At 52.4% G+C, this 18,756-nt stretch overlaps 6 protein-coding genes across 6 annotated transcripts; 2 read left to right on the forward strand and 4 right to left on the reverse strand.

Moving 5' to 3' along the window:
• Positions 1-3: 3 nt before the first annotated feature.
• On the reverse strand, positions 4-2,069 carry TrAtP1_008365 (uncharacterized protein). Its single transcript, XM_014086700.2, has 2 exons — positions 1,535-2,069; positions 4-1,444 (listed from the first exon to the last, which is right to left on the reverse strand). The coding sequence occupies exons 1-2, from the start codon at positions 1,937-1,939 to the stop codon at positions 527-529; spliced, it is 1,323 nt and encodes a 440-aa protein (XP_013942175.1). The 5' UTR covers positions 1,940-2,069; the 3' UTR covers positions 4-526.
• A 157-nt stretch (positions 2,070-2,226) lies between these two features.
• Positions 2,227-3,184, forward strand: TrAtP1_008366 (mitochondrial 54S ribosomal protein mL49). The gene is made up of 2 exons (XM_014086333.3): positions 2,227-2,928; positions 3,013-3,184. The coding sequence occupies exons 1-2, from the start codon at positions 2,470-2,472 to the stop codon at positions 3,061-3,063; spliced, it is 510 nt and encodes a 169-aa protein (XP_013941808.2). The 5' UTR covers positions 2,227-2,469; the 3' UTR covers positions 3,064-3,184.
• Positions 3,185-3,514: 330 nt separating this feature from the next.
• Positions 3,515-6,832, reverse strand: TrAtP1_008367 (uncharacterized protein; the record flags this gene model as incomplete). The annotated part of the gene is made up of 1 exon (XM_066113882.1): positions 3,515-6,832. The coding sequence occupies one exon, from the start codon at positions 6,830-6,832 to the stop codon at positions 3,515-3,517; it is 3,318 nt and encodes a 1,105-aa protein (XP_065969971.1).
• A 1,985-nt stretch (positions 6,833-8,817) lies between these two features.
• On the reverse strand, positions 8,818-9,339 carry TrAtP1_008368 (uncharacterized protein; the record flags this gene model as incomplete). The annotated part of the gene is made up of 3 exons (XM_014086702.1): positions 8,818-8,895; positions 8,953-9,191; positions 9,255-9,339. 3 exons carry the CDS (start codon positions 9,337-9,339, stop codon positions 8,818-8,820), a joined length of 402 nt encoding a protein of 133 aa, XP_013942177.1.
• Positions 9,340-12,491: 3,152 nt separating this feature from the next.
• TrAtP1_008369 (uncharacterized protein) lies at positions 12,492-14,264 on the reverse strand. Its single transcript, XM_014086368.2, has 2 exons — positions 13,780-14,264; positions 12,492-13,719 (listed from the first exon to the last, which is right to left on the reverse strand). Exons 1-2 carry the CDS (start codon positions 13,867-13,869, stop codon positions 12,616-12,618), a joined length of 1,194 nt encoding a protein of 397 aa, XP_013941843.1. The 5' UTR covers positions 13,870-14,264; the 3' UTR covers positions 12,492-12,615.
• A 201-nt stretch (positions 14,265-14,465) lies between these two features.
• Positions 14,466-18,299, forward strand: TrAtP1_008370 (uncharacterized protein). The gene is made up of 8 exons (XM_014086703.2): positions 14,466-14,746; positions 14,845-15,012; positions 15,082-15,414; positions 15,481-15,607; positions 15,713-15,754; positions 15,816-15,900; positions 15,960-16,005; positions 16,068-18,299. The coding sequence occupies exons 1-8, from the start codon at positions 14,656-14,658 to the stop codon at positions 18,056-18,058; spliced, it is 2,883 nt and encodes a 960-aa protein (XP_013942178.1). The 5' UTR covers positions 14,466-14,655; the 3' UTR covers positions 18,059-18,299.
• The last annotated feature ends 457 nt before the right edge of the window (positions 18,300-18,756 follow it).

Raw genomic sequence — 18,756 nt, forward strand, 5'->3', positions numbered from 1 at the left:
GTGCAACAGTGGATTCAAATCTCTTTTCATCATTTGCACAATAAACTTTAAAAAATTTCATTACATCTCTTGCCCTCTCTCCCTCCTCTCCCTCTCAAGATGACATCCTCCCTGTCCCTGTTTTATCCGAATAAACGCCATGCAATGCAAACCGCATCACCAGAGAGAAAAGAGAGATATGAACATAAAAATAAAACAGGGCCAGTCTACCGCTTCTTTTGGCTCTTTTTGTCTTTAGATTGCCTGCCAGCCCCCCTCTCCTTGTTCAAACCAGAGCCATGTTTGCATCTAAAATCGCCGGGGTTTTTTTTTTGGTCTGCAGTAGCCCATATATATCCGCGTTGTGCTCAAATGTCCTTTCCTTCTCGCTTTTTTCCAAATCGGGACTGTTTATAAAATGAGGCCCAGCATCATCTCTGAAATCCACTTCCCACCCCCTTCTTCGACAAAGATCGACCGTTGGATGAAGTGTTCGTTTTGCTATTCTGATATCTTACGAATATACTCTGCCAGTAGATGTTTCCCGTTATTGTTTGGAAACAGCAGCGTTCAGAACCTGCGTTCTGAAGAATCCACCCTTAGTCTTCTCAATGACCTGCTGGTAAACGTTGTTGGGCGGGTGGTTCATGATGACGGTGCCGTCTTGGCTGTCAATCTTGGCATCCAGGCGGGTCTCGCGAATCAGGTTGACGATCCACTTCTCGCCGTCATCAGGGTTCAGGCCAAGCTTGGCGCTCAGATCCCTAATGTTCATTCGGCTGAAGATCTTGCAGTAGCTCTCGCAGATGAGGTGTCGGGCGGCGTTGACAAACGCATCTGTGGATGCAGCCAGGAAGAAATCGCTTCGGCACACTTCCTCCGACAGGCGGAGGGCCTCACGAGCAGCATCGAAGTCGTGGGCAATGTAAAGGGCGTTGACGAACTGGGTGATGGGGTCGGCGTACTCGTAGGCCTCCTGTCGGACATAGCGAACGATGTCCTTGAGCTGCTTCTGCTGGACAGAGCTGTTGCGAGCACGTGTGCGGCCGGTGATGACGGCAGCAATCAGGTACCGCAGAATCCAGGGGCAAGAGGTCTGAATGGTGTTGATGTAGGAGGCAGAGAAGAACATGTCCAAGATGGGCTCGCGGGCACCTTCGAAGTTGAACAGGGGGAAGAGGGACCAGTGGATAAGCATGGTCCGGTGGTCCAGCTGAGCTCTGGGGTTGTTGAAGAGTCTGGTGTCGATGCCCTCACGAACATTCTTAAGCTCGTCAACGGCAGACTCCCAGTTTGTGGACAAGATTTCGGAAGCAAGCTTTCCCCAGGTTGCAGCGGCAACCTTGTCGTTATCGGTGGAGAGAACTCGGAACTGGTAGAGCATATCGGCGGCAGGGCCATATTGGCCGCATCGGAACTGGAACTGTCCGAAATCGTACAGAGCATTCACCATTTCGAGGGTAACCTGTGCATCTTTAGCATTTCCAATGGCTGCGAAAGAAGGAGAATTTTATGCAGCTCAGCCTAGTCTGTTTCTGCCTTGGATTGCACCTACTCCGTGCTGGTTCTTGAGAAACTCCAAGTTGGCCACCTTGTCGCTTCGCAGGCCATTGACGACCTCGTCCTGCGTCAACAGGTTCGCAATCTGCTCCGTCTCCTTCTCGTACTTGTCCAGCTGCGTCAGCACATCCTGTCGCTTCTTGGTGTACTCGGCGGGCGGCTCAGAAACGCCGTGGAGATCGCAGTACAGCGTGGCCACGTAGTCGGTCATGTTGGTGTCCTCCAGCAGCTTGATCTTGCCCGACAGGATCTTCTTGGCCAGCTCGGCATCGCCCTTCTCCTCGGCCTGGTCGCCCTCGAACTGGATGAGCGGGAAGAGCAGGTGACGGCTCAGATGCGGCGCAACGTTGGCCATGACTGACGCGCCATCGGCTGGCAGGGCCTTCAGAATATCCTCCATGGTGGGTAGAGGTGAAGTTCGCAGTGAGAAAATGAATCGGTCCCCGGCGAAATTAGGCGTCTGGATTATTCCTTTTGCTCGTTGAAAGAGGAGGAACTCGTCGCTAAATCTGGGAAAAGGTCGCCGTAATTGGAGGGGCAGATTTTTGGTTAATTTCGCGAATACACGAAGTGGTTGTGGGGGGTTGAACTTTTTTAGCCGAGATTCTACCGCTACTTCCGCGAAGAGCTACATTTTGGCTTCTCATCATGTGATCTCGAGATTTTTGGTTGAAAAAGCAACTTGTAGGCAAAGTCGCGAGATAGCAGTGGATCTATATTAAGAGCTTCATGCGCCATTGAGACGACGGCTTTGATTCTTAGCTGGCTTTGGCTGGTATCTTTCTTCTTATTCTCCGTATTCTCCAATTCCATTCGCTCAAATCCGCATCCATCACAGGGTCAATCCCCACCAGACGATCGATTTTCGCCCATCGCAAACTCCAATCATCGCAAATAGCTTTACAGCTTTTCGCATCGCTTCCCCCAACCATGAGCTGCATGATCCCTAGAGCGCTTCCTCTAAGGAGTTTGGGCCTCTGCCGACCTGCAGGACAGACTCAATTCAGTTCCTTCGCATCAAGGCATCCCTTGTCATCTACCAACCAAGCAGCATCAATCTCAACCAAGCCCTCACCTGTTTCTGCTCGACAAAATCCCAACCAGAAGCTCAAAATTGCACCACACCTGCGGCAACTGAGTCGCGCGCCTGTACCTCCCCCGACCAAGACTCCTGAAGAACTTGTTAGTCTGGGATATATAGTGCGCCGCACACCTTCCGTCCAGCTGCCCGTATACCGAAGATGGATGTCTGGTGGCACTCGTCAGGTGGTCTTGATTAAAAAGATCGACGGGGACCGAAGACGGCTATTAGAAGATCTTGTTGGTAGCCTCGGCATCGCTAGAGAGGAAGTACGGATCAACCCAACAACGCAACATATAGAATTAAAGGTAAGAAACTTTTAAAGCCCGTACTCGCTAGTAAGAAGGCCAGAACAGAGACAATCGCTAACAGCTCGTGCCTCTCTTTTTCAGGGAGATCATTTTGACAGGGCCAGAGGATGGCTACTGGACCGGGGTTTCTAAACCCGTGTGGAGGAAAGGGGGAATGGCATCGAGTAGAGGTTGGAGTGAGCATTGGCAAAGCTCACTTGTGTAACTGCCGCATTTTTATGATTCAACATATATATGTACAACAATTCAGTAAATGAATAATCCAGACCACCAAAAGAGGTATCAGTGTAATATGTAACATCCCTACCTCCTATGTACACAGACGCCGCGGTAAGTGCGCGAGAATTCCACCTTTCCAAGCCCGCTGATATTGAACACCCATGCACCATCGCAATTATGACGGACGGCTAAAACAAACATTATCAACCCCATACGTATCATTTACACGTTGATCATTGTCTCTCCCTCCTCTCCCTCCTTTTTTCTTCTCACTCTGGACCAAGGGACGCCCACCCCACGACAAATGCTCATTTTGAAAAAGACCTTTTGTGTGATAGACATAAAAACATCCAAAAACAGATTATTAACCTGCTAGGCTTGTAATGGTCGACAAATGTTGTAATAGACCTTCTTTTGACCACTCAGGACTCTGCATGGATAAGGCTTCCAACAGTGTTTGCGTAGTCGGTAAAAAGGCCCCCGCAGCCGAAATAGCAGGGTTGTTTGGATCTCTTGACTTTTCTACCAATCGCCTCAACAAAGTAACTGAGAGAGCAGAGATGTAGGCGAGCTCAGGATCTTTCCTGGGTTGAGCCCGTCCCGCTCCTCGACCGAAAGCCTGTGGTTGTTCGTACATACGACTCAGCTCTTGGCCGAGACGGAAGAGGTTGTTTGCAAGTCCATTGCCCGCGGCCAGCCAGCTCCTCACAACGTGCGACTCTGCCCCAGGTGCCAGAGATGCAATGATCTCCGCTGATAGTAGCCCTTGCATAAGATATGGCTTCCGGACTTCCACAAGCGAGGGGAAGCTTGTCGGCCGATCACGTTCTTTGACCTTGTCCGGTATCGGTGAAATTGCCAACGCAAAGGTACGAGTCAGGAGTTCGTATGGGGGGTTGTTCGTAGCATCAATAGCAAAGAGGTTTTTATAGTGGCTTCTGTTGGGCTCGTCACGTGCAAGCAATTTTGCCAATGCATCAACAGCGTGAGGGAGATATGTATGAACGCTCGGGTCGTAGTTGCTAAAGAAGAGAGTTTCACCGGTCACTACTGGGCTGGGAATCGGAGCGAATGACAGCAAGAATTGCAAAAGACAAAACGCTTGCTCCCGACCAGGTATTTCGATCGAGCTAGAAATATTAGAAAGGAGGATAACCACATCCTTCATGAAGTCGAGGGTGTTGCTGTGAGTGCGAAGAAGCATGGTCCTTGTGCCGAGATACCTGATAGCGGTACAAAGGAACTTCATGACAGATTCATCAGCAAGCATATTGTGGTTATCATTCTGTTCGCCTGGGAAGGAGACATTGCGTAGGATAGTCGAGATGCACACTAGTCGATCAACAGCTCTGTCAAGCTCATAGTCTTCGGTCCCGAAAGCAGGCACATCGCGAATTGCGAATCGCTCTATGCGGCATGCCCTGACAACTTCCTCGTACGAAGTAAGCTGAATCTCATCGGACACCTCCGCTGTGTGCTCAGTCAATAGCTCAAGCTGCTCTTCCGCACAGTCGATGAGCGCATCGACCAAGTCGTCGCAATATCGTAGCTGCAAGAAATGCGCCTGGTTCACTGAGTGGGACACCGTCGCAAGCGTATCCAAGGCAAGGCGAACTTCCCCGTGTATTCCACTTTGCAAGCTGCGTGTTAATGCAGATATGTCGATGCTGCCGAGGTCATTGACCGGCGGGACAGTGGGTTTCCACCGCTCCAACTCCCCACCTAATAGATTCGCCGCATGGAGGTCGACACCGCCATATGTGGAAAGCTCCCGTGCACAAGGGTTATAGTCTTCGGATTTTGGAGGCAGTCGGGGCATCTGCTGCTCAGCACCCATCATACCCATCGACCTGGCATCGCCTGGGCCCAAGGGCATGCTCCCAGTTCTTGAATGAGCCGGCGACGGTATTGAAAAATCATTCGGCCCAGCTGCATCGATACTTCGGGATAAACTGTTTCTGTTGTGGCCGGGCATAGCATTTGGCTGCTGAAGTTGCTGCGGAGTTTGCGGAGTAGAAAAGCCGTTGACAGCAGGCTGGCCAGGCTTCACAGGAGTGTGCTGTTGCGCATGAGATTGGGGTGGTGGCTGTGGTTGTTGATGCTGCTGCTGCTGTTGTTGCTGCTGTTGTTGTTGTTGTTGCTGCTGAAGAAGCTGCTGTTGCTGCTGCTGCTGCTGCTGTTGGTGGTGGTGCGCTTGCAACATTTGTGCTTGATTCATCGGCTGCCCCTGTGGTATCTGTTTCTGCGGTGTGGCCTGATTCGCGAGGTTTACTTGTTGCTGCATCAATCTCTGTTTCTGCTGAGCCACCCAGGCCTCCTCAAACTTGAGTAAATTTCGTTCATAAATCTGCCTCAGCGCCAAAACAACGTTAGGGTTTTGCGCCTGAAGTCCCAAGATCTGGGCTAGGGCAGCCCAGCCATTCCCAGCGGTCAGCGCCTTCGAGCCGCCTTTTGCCTGTACGGCCTGGAAGAGAATCACCAGGCTAATGGGCCTATCTCCAATCATAGGATTCGGATCTAATGGGAGGCCCTTTGCATGCATAAGGGTTGTTAGGTTCTTCATGAATTGTTCCGCATTGACACTGCCCGCAGGTCGGTGCTGGGGTCGCATTTGCCCTTGGGGAACTTGGCCATTCGGCACACCGGGCATCGGCTGCTTCCCTATCATCCCACGCCCCATGCCCTGGGCCTGCATCTGAGCTTGCATTTGCATACTGCCTTGAAGCTGCTGCTGGAGTCGCATCTGGTACGCAGCCATTTTGCCATCCGGCATGGCCTGGAGCCGCTGTTGCTGCGATTGGGCTGAGGGCTGCTGCTGTTGCTGCTGGTGTTGTTGTTGCTGATGTTGCTGCTGCTGCTGTTGCTGCTGCTGTTGCTGTTGTTGTTGTTGTTGTTGTTGTTGAATCTGCTGTTGCTGCTGTAACTGAGCATACACGTTACCTGGCATCTGGCCCATGGGCTGCCCCATCTGATTCATTTGCTGGGCCATCATGGGATTCCCCGCCATGGCGCTCGGATTCGGTGATGGACGCGAATTCGATGGTGACTGCGTGAAGGCCGGGTTATAACCTTGGGCGATATTTTGCATGTAAGGGTTCGGCTGAGGAGTGCCGTGCTCCGAGGCAATAGGCGATGTCTGAGAACCAAACTGCTGGGCGCCTGGGGAAAATGGATGAGGCGAGGCCGTCGCCACCCTCTGAGGAACACTGCCCGGGCGCATTTGGTTCCCCATGATGGGTGACGGGCTTGCGTTGGCCGAGCCGTTGGTCTGGAGATGCGAGAACTGGCTGGCGTTCTGCGGAGGCATGGCGCCGGGCTGGAAGCCGGGGAAGTTCTGCTGCTGCGGCGTTTCGGAGCGCGACGTCGGGAGCATGCCCGGATTCTGTCGGGGAGAGCCGGAGATGGAATCCTCACGGGGCCGCGGGCGTTTTGATGGAATGACAGAATTGGTCTGATAGGCCTGGGATGCCTGGTAGCCCGCGGGCGAGGCGTGGCGCATCGGGCCGTTCTGCATGGCAGCCATCTGCTGTTGATTGGAAAACTGGGCGCCAGGGTTGAACTGGCCCGGGTTGGCCATGAAGGCGGACGGGTCCATCATGGCACTGGCGGCGCTGGGGTCATTCATGTGCGGGAAGCCGTTGCCATTGTGGTTCGGGACTGCGTCGTTCATCCAGGTGCTCATGGCGATGAGCCCGACAAGCTGTGCGCGGCGACGTCAGCAAACTCAGCAGGCACGGCGGCCAAGAGCCCATTGATAAGCGCAAGGATAGACGGAGACGGGGCCGTGACACGGCACAGTGGGTGGTTTGATGGACGACAACGTTGAGTCGCGTCGCGGGTTGGCGGAGAGAATGTATGTGGATGTGTGTGTGCGTGTGGTGTCGGGTGGGAAATGGCAGACGGAGGACGGACCAGCGAACAAAGGGCGCTGGCTGGGGGGGGCTTCCTGGGCGGACGCTGCGCAGGTAGCACTAGCAATAGCAGGCAAGGCGCTGCGAGGTCAGCCAGGCCGGGCAGGCTGTTGGGCCACCTGCGTGCTGAGGCGCTGAAGCCAGCAGAGACCCGGGCGCCCAGGGAGAGGGGGGGGGCGGCGAGAACCCTCTAATCAAGGTACCTCGGCGGGCGGCGGCAAGTGCTAGCGAACGGACGTACCTTTTGATACCCGCGACGGGTCCGAGGGCGGTGCAAAGGGTGCTACTTGGTGCAGGAGATTTAGGGCGAAAAAGAGAGACGCCGTTGTACGGATACTTGCGCCAGGGCACCGCAGAGTGTGCGCGCAAAGGTACCGGTACACCTGTCCTCCTATGAAATTATTGGCGACTTGTAGCGCAGGGGCAGTGAGAGCGCGTGCTGGAAGAGAGAAATTTTCGTTCCAGAGGGCGGATCGGCGCTGATGCAGTAACAAAAAGACACCTCAGCGGCACCCACGCAGCACCCAAGGCTCGGCGGTTCAGGGCAGAGGATTTCGCTAGCCGTCGCGATGCGATAGAGACAGATTCGGTATGTCGCCTGGGGGCCAGCAAAAAGCAAGGAGGTGCAGGCGACGTGAAGTGAATGGAGAGCCAGGTCTTACCTAAGGCGCGTTGAGGTGGATGACTGCGAGTCCTCGCTGGATTGGCAGATTGGTTTCAGGCCGAAGTGAAATGCTCCCTTTGAGGCGGCTAGCTGTTTGCGAGCTAGCGCTGACTGGCGCTAGCGCACCGAGTGGATTCCTGGCCAATGAGCGCGTCGCGTTAGTGTCGCAATAATGCCATCCGGTCGCTGGGTTAGTGATAGTGCAGGATCTGTAGCACAATCTCTAACAGCATGAGCCAAAGTCGTTATCAGCGCCTTATTGTTGCCGCACACGTCGCTCGTGTTCAAACAACCGGCGCAAAAAAAAAAAAAAAAAAAAAAGGCCAACTCCGACTGGGAGAGGATTTTTGAGAGGAAACCAAGCCTGATCCAGCCAAGAGGGAACATCGCATACACCACTAGACGGCTCATGATATCAATGAGACAGCATGGCAGTGCTCTTTCCCTCCTCTCGCTGATGCAGGATGTAATTCCTGAGCAGATGCCATCGCCATGGCGTCAAGTGAAGCAATGCCGTCCTGTTAGATGCATGCGCCAGTCGCGGCCATAACCATCCTTTCGCTTCAACGGTTGCTCTCTTCTTCGGACTGATTTGCTTTTTTTTTCTTCCTGTCCTATGGTGCAGCTATACACTTAGTAAACCGGGCATCTGTGCATTCTGGTTGTTCGAGCTTCAAGTTGGGAGGCGATGAGATCCTCCATGTAAGAGAGCTGAAACCAGCCAGTCAGGTCAATCGAGCAACATTTACCTCCAGATGCATTTTTCGGATACCAACTTTGGCTCCAGCAAAATAGGCACATGAAGGAAATGTTCCTCACGTATACCCGGCCCGCAACAAACAAGCGTCGGATATGGCTGCAAAAGTCGATTTCTCCATGCCGGTAATTTGATAGGGTGTACCAAGGCTGCAGCCCAGAATGGGCTCTGTATCTGTTTGTGCTAACGTAGCCCTTGTCCCATATACACGCCACACGGCGAGTAAGAAAGGAGGCGTGGCGTTGGGAAACAATTTGAATAGGATGTGTTGAGCGCAGCGCAGAGCCCGTGCCTGGCATTCCAAAACACTCAATCTCGGCCAAGCTCTTCATCCATCAGGGCGCTGAGCCAATGGATCGTGCTGCATCTTGACTCAGCTTGCTTTCGGTGTTACTTCCCGCAAGCTTCTGGCCCTGCTCAGATCAGGAATCGACTGCACGCTGACCGGAGCCCCACCTCAAGCCACGAACCAGGCTTTGGCGGTCCAAAGCATTCTGTTTGGCTGGGACGCTCGCTTCCCACCTCAGGCCGTGGTTCACTCGATTTGCTCTTTGCAGCCGCCAAGGTCTCTCGGCGGGATCAAAGCTGAGCAAATCCAGCGTCTTTGCGCACGAGCCAGTGGACTTGGCGCCGGTCTGCTCCAAAGCCGCGACGGGGATGGAATGAATCCTGGGGTCGTCGTGTCGCCTTGTGACACCGTTTGATGCCGCTGTCCAGTCTCCACAGGGTCAGCCACCCCTGTCACAGCGCACGCTCTGATGGCGGCCAGAACAGCGCCGCTGGGCCATAGTCGAGTCTCTCAAGGGCCCCTCCGACATGACCGGCTCCCGCATCGGCGACGATTTTCTGCTGCTCATTGTGTTTCTCCCGAGGGCAAATCCGTGCGTTGGCGAGGCCGTTTAGCCCATTCCCTCTGTTACTGAATTGCGAGTCGCTGTTTCTGCACTGCAAATGTTTTCGCTGGTCGCTATTCTCTTTTCCGATTGACACCAAGTCGTGGGGGTCCTCCACACAGGCTGGGTGAGGTAATCAGGTCCAAGCCATGTAAGTGAGCCTGTGAGGCAGAGAAGAGCCACGCACGGCAACGCACGAAGAGAATGGCATCGAGGACGAGCAAAAAAGGGCCGGAAAGAGGGGACAGGGACGAAAGAAAGATTGAAAATGGGAAGAAAACCGGCGAGGAACGGGGGAAGGGGGGGTAGTTATGGGTGAGAGAGGCAGAGGCCTAATAGCCTGCCTACCGTCTGGTACCTACCGCCTGGGACCTGGCATTGCCATGGCCATTAGCTCCAGGCCTACAGGTACCTCTTGCGACCTACTACGCCTACTAACGGTGCCTACGGCGCAGCGCTGGGCAGCACACGCATAAAGCTGGCACACGATTAATGACGCCGCCACTGATAGCATCAGCACCCTCGCTTCCGGCCGTCATCAGCCGTTGCACCAGGGGTAGGCTTGGAAGAGGAACAGAAGAGAGAGGTAGAGATTTTTTCGTTGTTTTTTCCACGGTTCGTCTGCGAGAGCTCTCTGCACTCCAAAGGGGGGGTTGTCAGTTACCTCGCCATATTCGCTCATTCTAGTGCCCTAGAACCCGTGAATTGCATCGGAGGTCATTCACCCCCACAGCGCAGCACGTATCACGTACCGAGCGTATTATCGCCCAACCGACTACCACCAAGTTGGCACCAACCGCCTGCCTCGCTCCGCGCACCCTCACCATGTATGTTCCTCGCCGGTAAGAAATACACCAACGAAGAAAGAATCACGAAATCAATGAAGGAGAGTATGAAAAAAGGACGATGAAAGCGCAAAAGCACAAGATGCAGAAGCAAAAAGAAAATCGACAAGTGGAGCTTTACTTGACCACGATGCCAGGCGCAAAACGTGCTCCGGCTGTTCTCGCGAGCCCGCTGCCTTTAATTAGTGTGCGTCTGTGGAAGCACCCTCTGCTGATCACAGCTCGATGGCTCCCGCCTAGTCCATCACCACCCGTGTCACAGAAGAGAAAGACGGTCTCGCGCTCATCACCGCCTCAGTGGTGAATTGCTAGCAGCTCTTCATCTATTTCACCTGCAGCACAGGCTTTTAGAATCCAAGTCGCTCATCCGACCCTGATTCCCCCTCCTTTATCGTTGCGGCCTTTTGGGCTAATTGGGCAAGCTGTGTGCCATCATGCGTGGCCTAGGCTGGCCGCCGAGCCAGGCTCTCCCGCCATTCCCTTCTCTTGCCACCCACATTAATAAGAAATTGAAAAGGAAAAAGAAAAAAGGAACAGGAAACTAGGTGAGTTGAGTTAGCTACATGTGTCCAATTACGCCGTCGCTAAGCCATTTCCCCCCCGGGCATTCGTTTCTATTTGACAGAGAGATTCAGCCCTTTTGGGGGCCGCGGTTGGCGCTGCCGGAAACGGCACAGAGCTTGGACTCGACGAGACGCTGCTGCATTGCATTGGCGGCATCTCACAGAACTATGGAACAGCAAGTTGATTGCGACGTGAGCCTGATTCAATGAAGAGTCCGACCGCGAACATACGTCTTTTGGCTGCCTTGTTTTCTCCTCTATTCAAATGTAAGCTTCTCTCAGCGAGTTTCTACCGGGGAAGCGGAAAGTATAGCTGGAGGCTAGAGACAAGGCCTCGGCGCTAGCAAGAGGGCTTTGACGTTCCGAAACTGTTTGCTACAGCTACTGCTGCCATCAGCCGAGATTACCACTGTCACGCTTCGCTTTGTGCCGCACTCCAACATGTCCACACCTTTCTTCCTTTCGAGGATCTGAGAGAGAAGTGAAGGCAAGAAAGAGCAAGACCCGCAACACGGCACCATGTGAAGTGGAATCGTGGGCCTCGGAACTAGACGAGCAGCAACAGGTCCCTTCACCGTCTGCGGAGACATGAATTATCATCCAATCCAAAAGGATCACAAGCTGTCTATCATCGACGAGCCGACAAATCCTGTGCTAGACGAACGTCTGCGAGCCCAACAATTCGCTCATCGTCAAAAGTGACGGCCAGGGTTGAGTATCCAATCGTACAGGGCCCCGCATGCCACCAGCATGACCCAATATCTGCAGCTTCTTTAAACACATCTTTGCGCCTTCTCCAAAAGCATTGCTTGCTGCTGTTTGACAACCCTGAGAATCCTCCTCCTCCTCCTCCTCCTTCTCCTCCTTCTTCTCCTCCTCCTCTTCCTCCTTTATCCCCTTCGACACATTGCAGTCGCTCCTTGGGCAAACAGGTGTAAGCCAGAGTGCAACCGGTGGCCGCGTTAGGAAGGTTTGTACAGAAGTGCTGCGTATAAATTGCGGGTTTCCGCAAAATCTGTATGCAGGGCAGCGTGGCCCGTTGATTGAGAATTAGGTCATTTTGCTCGCAGGCCCAATGAAATCGCCGCATCACTCGCGTGTGTACGCTGCGTATCAGTCACAGTATCCGCATGCTCATTCGTCCTCTCTATTCGCTGCCCGGGCACCGATAAAACGGCCTTTGCAAGCAGCCATTCTCCCGGCCATAATATCCAGCCCAGCTGCCTGTTGATGCCTATCTTTCCTCCAAGCTCTGACGGGAGCCGGAGTGTGGTGTGTACGGGAACTAATGCTCGTCAAGTATTAGCCGCACACCATAGAGACGCTATACCTGACAGCTTACCTGGCACCGACTGCATTGGGTGCGTCGCGAGTGTTACGGAAACCCCAAATGAATGAGGAATACGATATCTCACCTAAGCTAGGAGAAGGATCCTTCAAATGAGCATAAGCAATATGAACGCGGCCATTTCCTATGTATTCTTGATGCTCCTTGTAATCGTACAAGTGGCTGTATCTTTCTACCACTAAAAGTGCTTAGACAGGGGTAATGGCTTAATGATGCGCTTGGCCTTTGTTTGGAATAGCCTGACAGATTCTCTGGAACAGCTTCTTGCATTGCTGGATGTTCTAACACACATACAATGGAATGTTCAAACCATACACCACAGCACAGCATTAATCAAGCGCACATATACCGCGCAGGCTATTGAAAAAAATTGGATTAGAAAAAGCAGATGCTATAAAGTCTTTTATATGACCCATATTGGCCAAAGGGCAAACAACGCAAGTGCTTGGTGTAGGCGTGTAGGGTAGCATTAATATATACAGGTCTAATTCGCTGCGCCCGCATTCAGCTTCTCTTTAGTACGCTCCAACACCGTCCTCAGAGCTTGGTCCAGACCCTCCAGCTGCAGATATTCATCAATCCAAGCAATCGACTTCTTCTCCAACGCCGCTCTGTTCGTAGTGGTTTCCAGGTACGATCCCAGCCGCTGCAAAACTGTACCCAAGTTTCGAGGGAACTCTGCTGCGAATGCCGAGACCCCCAAAAGGGGCTGTCTGATATGGAGGTTGCAGGTAGAAGGATCGTTAGGATAGTGCTCATCAAGGGCGTCCAGGACGTGCTGGGATATCCGCGGCTGAACCGAGAGCTTCTTAAACGAAACAAACATCATGTAGAACTGCTCTCCGACTTCGGGCTTGAAAAAGGGCTGCCTCCGTGATATATCGAAAATGGCCATGGGGATGGCGCCGTTCATGGCGGGGTTTGACTGTAGCTCTTGTGTGGCCTTTTCGTCAATCACCTTTGCCTGTGCCTTTGACGGCTCCGGAAGAGCCAAGTCATCATCCTCGTTCTCTTCATCACTGCCGAGCAAGAGGAGCTCATCGTCGTCATTTTTAGGGCGTGGAGCCGGTACTGATTCTCCCTTTGCCTTCTTTCTCTCAATCTTGTCCAGCCACTTCATCTCGCATCTTGCATACTCGAGCCACAGGGTGCAATCCGAAGAGCAGAACCTGCATCCTCTCATGAAGCAATTTCTTGCGGATGCCATATCCCCGTTACTTGCGAAACGGTCTGCCGCCATCACCCACATCTCGGAATCCTTGGGCAGCATTCGAAGAGCCCTGGTCATGGTCTTGCGCCAGCGTTTTGCGGCATTGACCTTGGCCATATACGTAAGATATTCACGCCACAGCGCGCTACTTGCGGGATGCCTCCCAACGCCCCTGTCGTAGATTGACAACACTCGAGCTTGGCCGGCGTGCGCAGAATTGAGATTGCGCAGTTTCAGACGCTGGCAGCGCTTGGAGCGGAGAGACTCGACTGATTGCTCCCATTGTGCGTAGGACGACCATTCCAAGGGAGTGCTCCCAGGGGACAGCACCCTGTGTTCGAAATCGTTTCGCTTTTGGACAATTGACCGGATTTCGTCCTTGATCATTGGATGTTAGCTAAACTTGCCAATGGAGACTTGCTGCTGCCGCGCTCTCACCTTGGAAAATATCGACTTTTCCTCCCATTCTCGCAGCTGGGGCACTGAGCGTTCGAGGAAGAACCTCGCCTTATCCGCGACTCCGGCCATGTTGAGTACAGCCTCCCCGGTTGAGAAACTGAAGCTGTTGTTGCGTGTGTCCAAACAACGTCTGCAACGGATGTTCGCCGAAGTTTTTCACGAGGCTGCCAAAAGTTTTAGTGGAACCTCTTTGAAGCAAAAAATTTAGCGTTATTTAGAGGGTCCCTGCTCTTTTCCGTCATCAGTGGCTAGGCCTAAGATCCATCGACTTGTACGGGGACTAGTCTGTTTTTGGTTCACGGACCTCGCTCGACTGCAATCGTCCGAGGCCAGCCCAAAACAACGCTGCGGCTATGTGTGCTCGTAAACATCGTATAACGCCAAGCATAAATTAAAAGCTTCAGGCTAAGTCCTGATCATCTCCGGATAAGCTCCTGAATGATTCCCAAAGACCAAGGAAAAAGATTTGATCGGATGATGCTAAATCGGCGTTGCTGGCTGTGCTGACTTCACGTGTAAGGCAGTCTATAGCGATTGCGGATGCTCCTTGCCGAAAGCAAACTAGTGGGCTGTACATTATTAAACGTTTAGGTGAGAGGAAATTTGGGGCTCAACCACAAAAAGCTCGCGCCGAGACGTGTTCTCACTATCCAATCCTTGTCATCCCCACAGAGAGCAGGGCACAGGGGGGTAAGTCGCCTGTTGACACGATCGCGACAGGCCCTCGGCACGGGCGACTATAAATCCAATCTCTTATGATTTTTAATTCCCCTCATCCAACTCCCACCAGTCTTTATTTCCGGATGCTCCGGCCGCTCTCTTGATCGCGACCTCTCATTCATTCCCTTTGTCGCGATGGCGTCGAGATACAAGGACAAGGACGGCGGCATTGTCCTCAGCTTTAACGGACAGTGGGTTAGCTGGGCGCATACAGCCGTGGCTTACAGTAAGTCCGATCGCCGCGGAATTGAAGCTGTGGACGGGCTGGAAAGTCCTAGATTTGCGCAGTCAGAAGCTGATTTTGCATCCGAAAAACTCGCGCAGCTGCATTCTTCAGCGCATTGATAGTCGGCGTTTCGTTGCATTACCACAAGATCGTACAAAATGAATTCTATGGATACCCCGACGAGTGGTTCCCATCTGTCTCTGCGACGATCGGCGATCGATATCCGGAGCGCTCGTTCTTTATGATTTTCATTGCCATCACATCAGGTAGAAGCGACCTTGCAGCGCCATGACTCGAGACGAGGCTGACTTTTTGAATTCGTTTAATCCGCACAGGGCCTCGTTTTGCGCTCGTTGGCCTGTGGTACATTTTAACTCGTAGGCCCAATTCGAAGCTCCCCGGTTTTGTCGCATCCATGGGCTTGCTGCGAACCTTGACTTGTGGCGGCTGGACGTACATTACATCTACGGACGACCACGATTGGCACGATATCCTCATGATATCCTACATTGTCTGCACTCTACCGTGGACGACTGGCTGCATTGCTCTGAGCCCGCCGAATCCCTCTGCGATTCAATGGCGCAAGCGCCTAGCGGGTCTCTTCTTTGGAACTCTGGTGCCTTTGATCTACTTCTTCATCCAACACAAAGTGCACCGCGTAGCTGGAGGTATATTTGGCCCCCCCTTCAGCCGTGAATGAATGGATGCTGAACCGGAAACTAACCATGAGCTAGCTTATACCACGTACGCCTTCTTCGAATGGGCATTAATTCTCTTCGACGTGGCTTTCGATGCGGTTACAGCCCTCGATTTTAATACCTTTGAGATTTTGGTGAGGGATGCCAAAGGGACGAGCAAGGGGTACGTGCAATGGCTCCCCAAATAGAATGCTGTTCTTCTTATGCGAAATTGTGTTCAATATATCTATTCTACAAGAAAAACGTCTAATACGTCCCTTTTTGGCAGTGAAAACTACTCCTCTGTCCCATCTGCAGTTCTGGAGAAAGAGTAAGTTCTTCCGTGTGTCGAGAGACAAATTCTGCATTTGCTTACAAGCGACTCTATCTAGAAAGGAGCAGATTACTGGGGGCTTTTTCTCTATCCGATTCACTACTGCGGATGCCCTCGATACTGCTGCCAGCGTTTACCATGGAGTTAGTTACTTTTGATATACACTCTTATATACGACCATGTGGAGCTAACCTCTTGGCAGTTTGTCTTTTGGTCAATGCTTACTAGTCTTGGCCTCGTCGTGTGGTGTAAGATTCCAAATCTCTCTTCCTTTTTATACCTTGACCCCCCCTGTCCTGACACGCATTAGACTTCCCGCTTTGGCATATGGGCATTTCTGGCTTCGAAGCCTTTGTTATGGTGACTATCGCACCAGCATTATTGGGACTTGGGCTCGTTCGATCTTTTGTTGTCAACAACCTGAGACTGATTCATCTTTTGTCGCTATCTGGAGTTGCCGCGTACCTTGTTCTTGACCCAGTGCTTCGACTGTGCGCCGTTGGACTTGGTGTTGGGCTCTCATGTCTTGGATGGGCTAGCTCTCTGCACGCAGACTCAGTTCACAATGTTCGGTTCGAGAGCAAGCTGCTTGGATGGATGATTGGTTTGATCCTGTCTTCTACCATGAAATTTGCGTGGACTACGAATAACCCTATCTGGCCCGTCATGCATGCCGAGAATGGCGGATGGAACGGTACTGGACTCGTACTAGGAATTCTCGCTGCCCTCCGGTTCACAAGGAAGGGCCCGCTTACCGGCTCTCTCGCGGAAGAGCCAAAGCACCAAGGCTCCAATCTTCTTGCTGCTCTCGGTGTTGGCGGCCTATTCTTTGGCTTGCATTCGCTGCTGTCTGATACGAGTACAATGATTCTCTGGGTATGGGAGGGTTTCCCAATCCGCGGCCCGTATTTCTCCACGCACGGCTGGTTTACTGTTGCTGCTATGTCTGCAGGCATCTTCCTGGGCATCAACAGACCCGGCCTAGCCGGAAGCTGGCCCCAATATGCGGTTGGGTTCATCAGTGCCATGATCCTGACCTTTTTCAGTCACTGGTTTGGTTACTATGGTGGCCTCGGTCTGACAGTATATCTCATGGCAGTCTCCGTCCCACTGATTTCCAATGCCGCTAAGAAGAACCCAGCGGTCACATTTGGGCTGGGCTTTTTGGTATATAACTTTGTGGTATTGTTCCACGTATGGGTTGTTGCTTACGCATTTGTGCCAGGAGGTCCGCTCGTTCGAGAGCGTACAGACTGGGTGATGCTTACCATGATGTTCTTGATTGGTGCCGGCGTGTATGATTTCAACACATCACAGCCGCGCTACCAGCCTGCTCGCCGGTCATCCCCCTCGCAGCACAAGAAGTATTTTGGTCTCTCAACCATCATCGTCAACGTCCTATTCATGTGTGCGGCGTTCAGACGATTCCCCACCAATGATTATAAGCCGTACCATGCTGAAGATCGGATCCTCACTGCGGGTATTTGGACAATACACTTTTCTCTAGACAATGATATGTGGTCTTCTGAATACCGCATGCGGGATTTGATCAAGGAGATGGAGGTAGATGTCATTGGTCTCCTGGAGTCAGATCTTCAGCGTATCATTATGGGCAACCGAGACACGACCCAGTTCCTCGCCGAAGACTTGGGCATGTATGTTGACTACGGCCCCGGCCCCAACAAGCACACTTGGGGCGCTGCCCTTCTATCCAAGTTCCCCATTGTGGAATCCAAGCATCATCTCCTGCCTAGTCCAGTGGGTGAGCTGGCACCGGCAATCCACGCTACGTTGGATGTCTATGGCCAACTTGTTGATGTCTTTGTTTTCCACTCTGGCCAGGAGGAAGACCCCGAAGACAGACGTCTTCAATCCGAATATCTTGCGAACCTCATGGGCTCCACGGACCGACCAGCATTCTTACTTAGTTACCTCGTGACAGAGCCACTCGAGGGCAACTACAATACCTATGTAAGCGACACCTCGGGCATGCACGATGTTGATCCGACCGACTGGGACCGATGGTGCGAATATATCCTGTTCAAGAATATCAAGCGAGTTGGCTACGCGCGTGTTAGCCGAAGCACGATTACCGACACGGAGCTTCAGACCGCAAAGTTTGTTATTCCACACTCGGACGCTGAGATCCAAGAGCTAGCAGCCCAGTCTGCTGAGGATCGAGACCATCGCGTAGAGGAAGGGGATGTTCCTGAAGGATGGCGCTATCCCGCCATGTTTAGAGGAGATGGAGTAAGAGATCATCGATACCACGTCTTTGACGAACCACGCTACTTCAACTGATTTCGGTACCGGCGGGGAATTGTATACTTGTCTGGACGGAGTTATTTGGCGGTTGTACGGCGGCTGTCTTGGGCTTTTCTTTACTGTTGTTCTCCCTTTTTTCGCTGGAAAGAGCGGAGGGGGAAAGGGAAACTGGATTTTGATACGGAAAATGGGCTGTAACTGATTAATGACCATCAGGGGCATATACTTTTTGTCATATAACCTGTGTAGTTGTAGAAATAATTTGTGTGAATTCTTGAACATGAATACCACTTCGTACTATACATGCAGCGAGGACAGGCATACGTACAAGGCATATAATTGAGATCACGCGGTTTGTAGCTCCTATATTCCTTGTTTCGTAATAATATGCTATTTATTACTGGTCAACTCGCCTGCAGTATAAACAAACAATCCTGCAATGCTACTTACTCGATTAGGTGAGTAGATGGACGCAGCCAATCATTGGGTGCATAGGTAGACATTGGATCAGGTTCCTGGGGGGAAGTTTCGCCTCCCCCCCACCATATCTATCTCTCCGGCATATCCTTGCGGTGTACGGAGAGCCTATTACGACATGCTCATACTTAGCAAAAATCAGTGATACGAAAAGAGTAAGCAAATGTCCCGCGGCAAGTTCTCGCTCCACGACCACCGCAAAAGCTCCACTCGAGTCCGGACCGATAAAGTGGAGAGTGGAGAGAGGATCGAAGAAG

This window comes from Trichoderma atroviride, chromosome 4 (genome assembly GCF_020647795.1).
Source record: "Trichoderma atroviride chromosome 4, complete sequence".
NCBI lineage: Eukaryota > Fungi > Ascomycota > Sordariomycetes > Hypocreales > Hypocreaceae > Trichoderma > Trichoderma atroviride.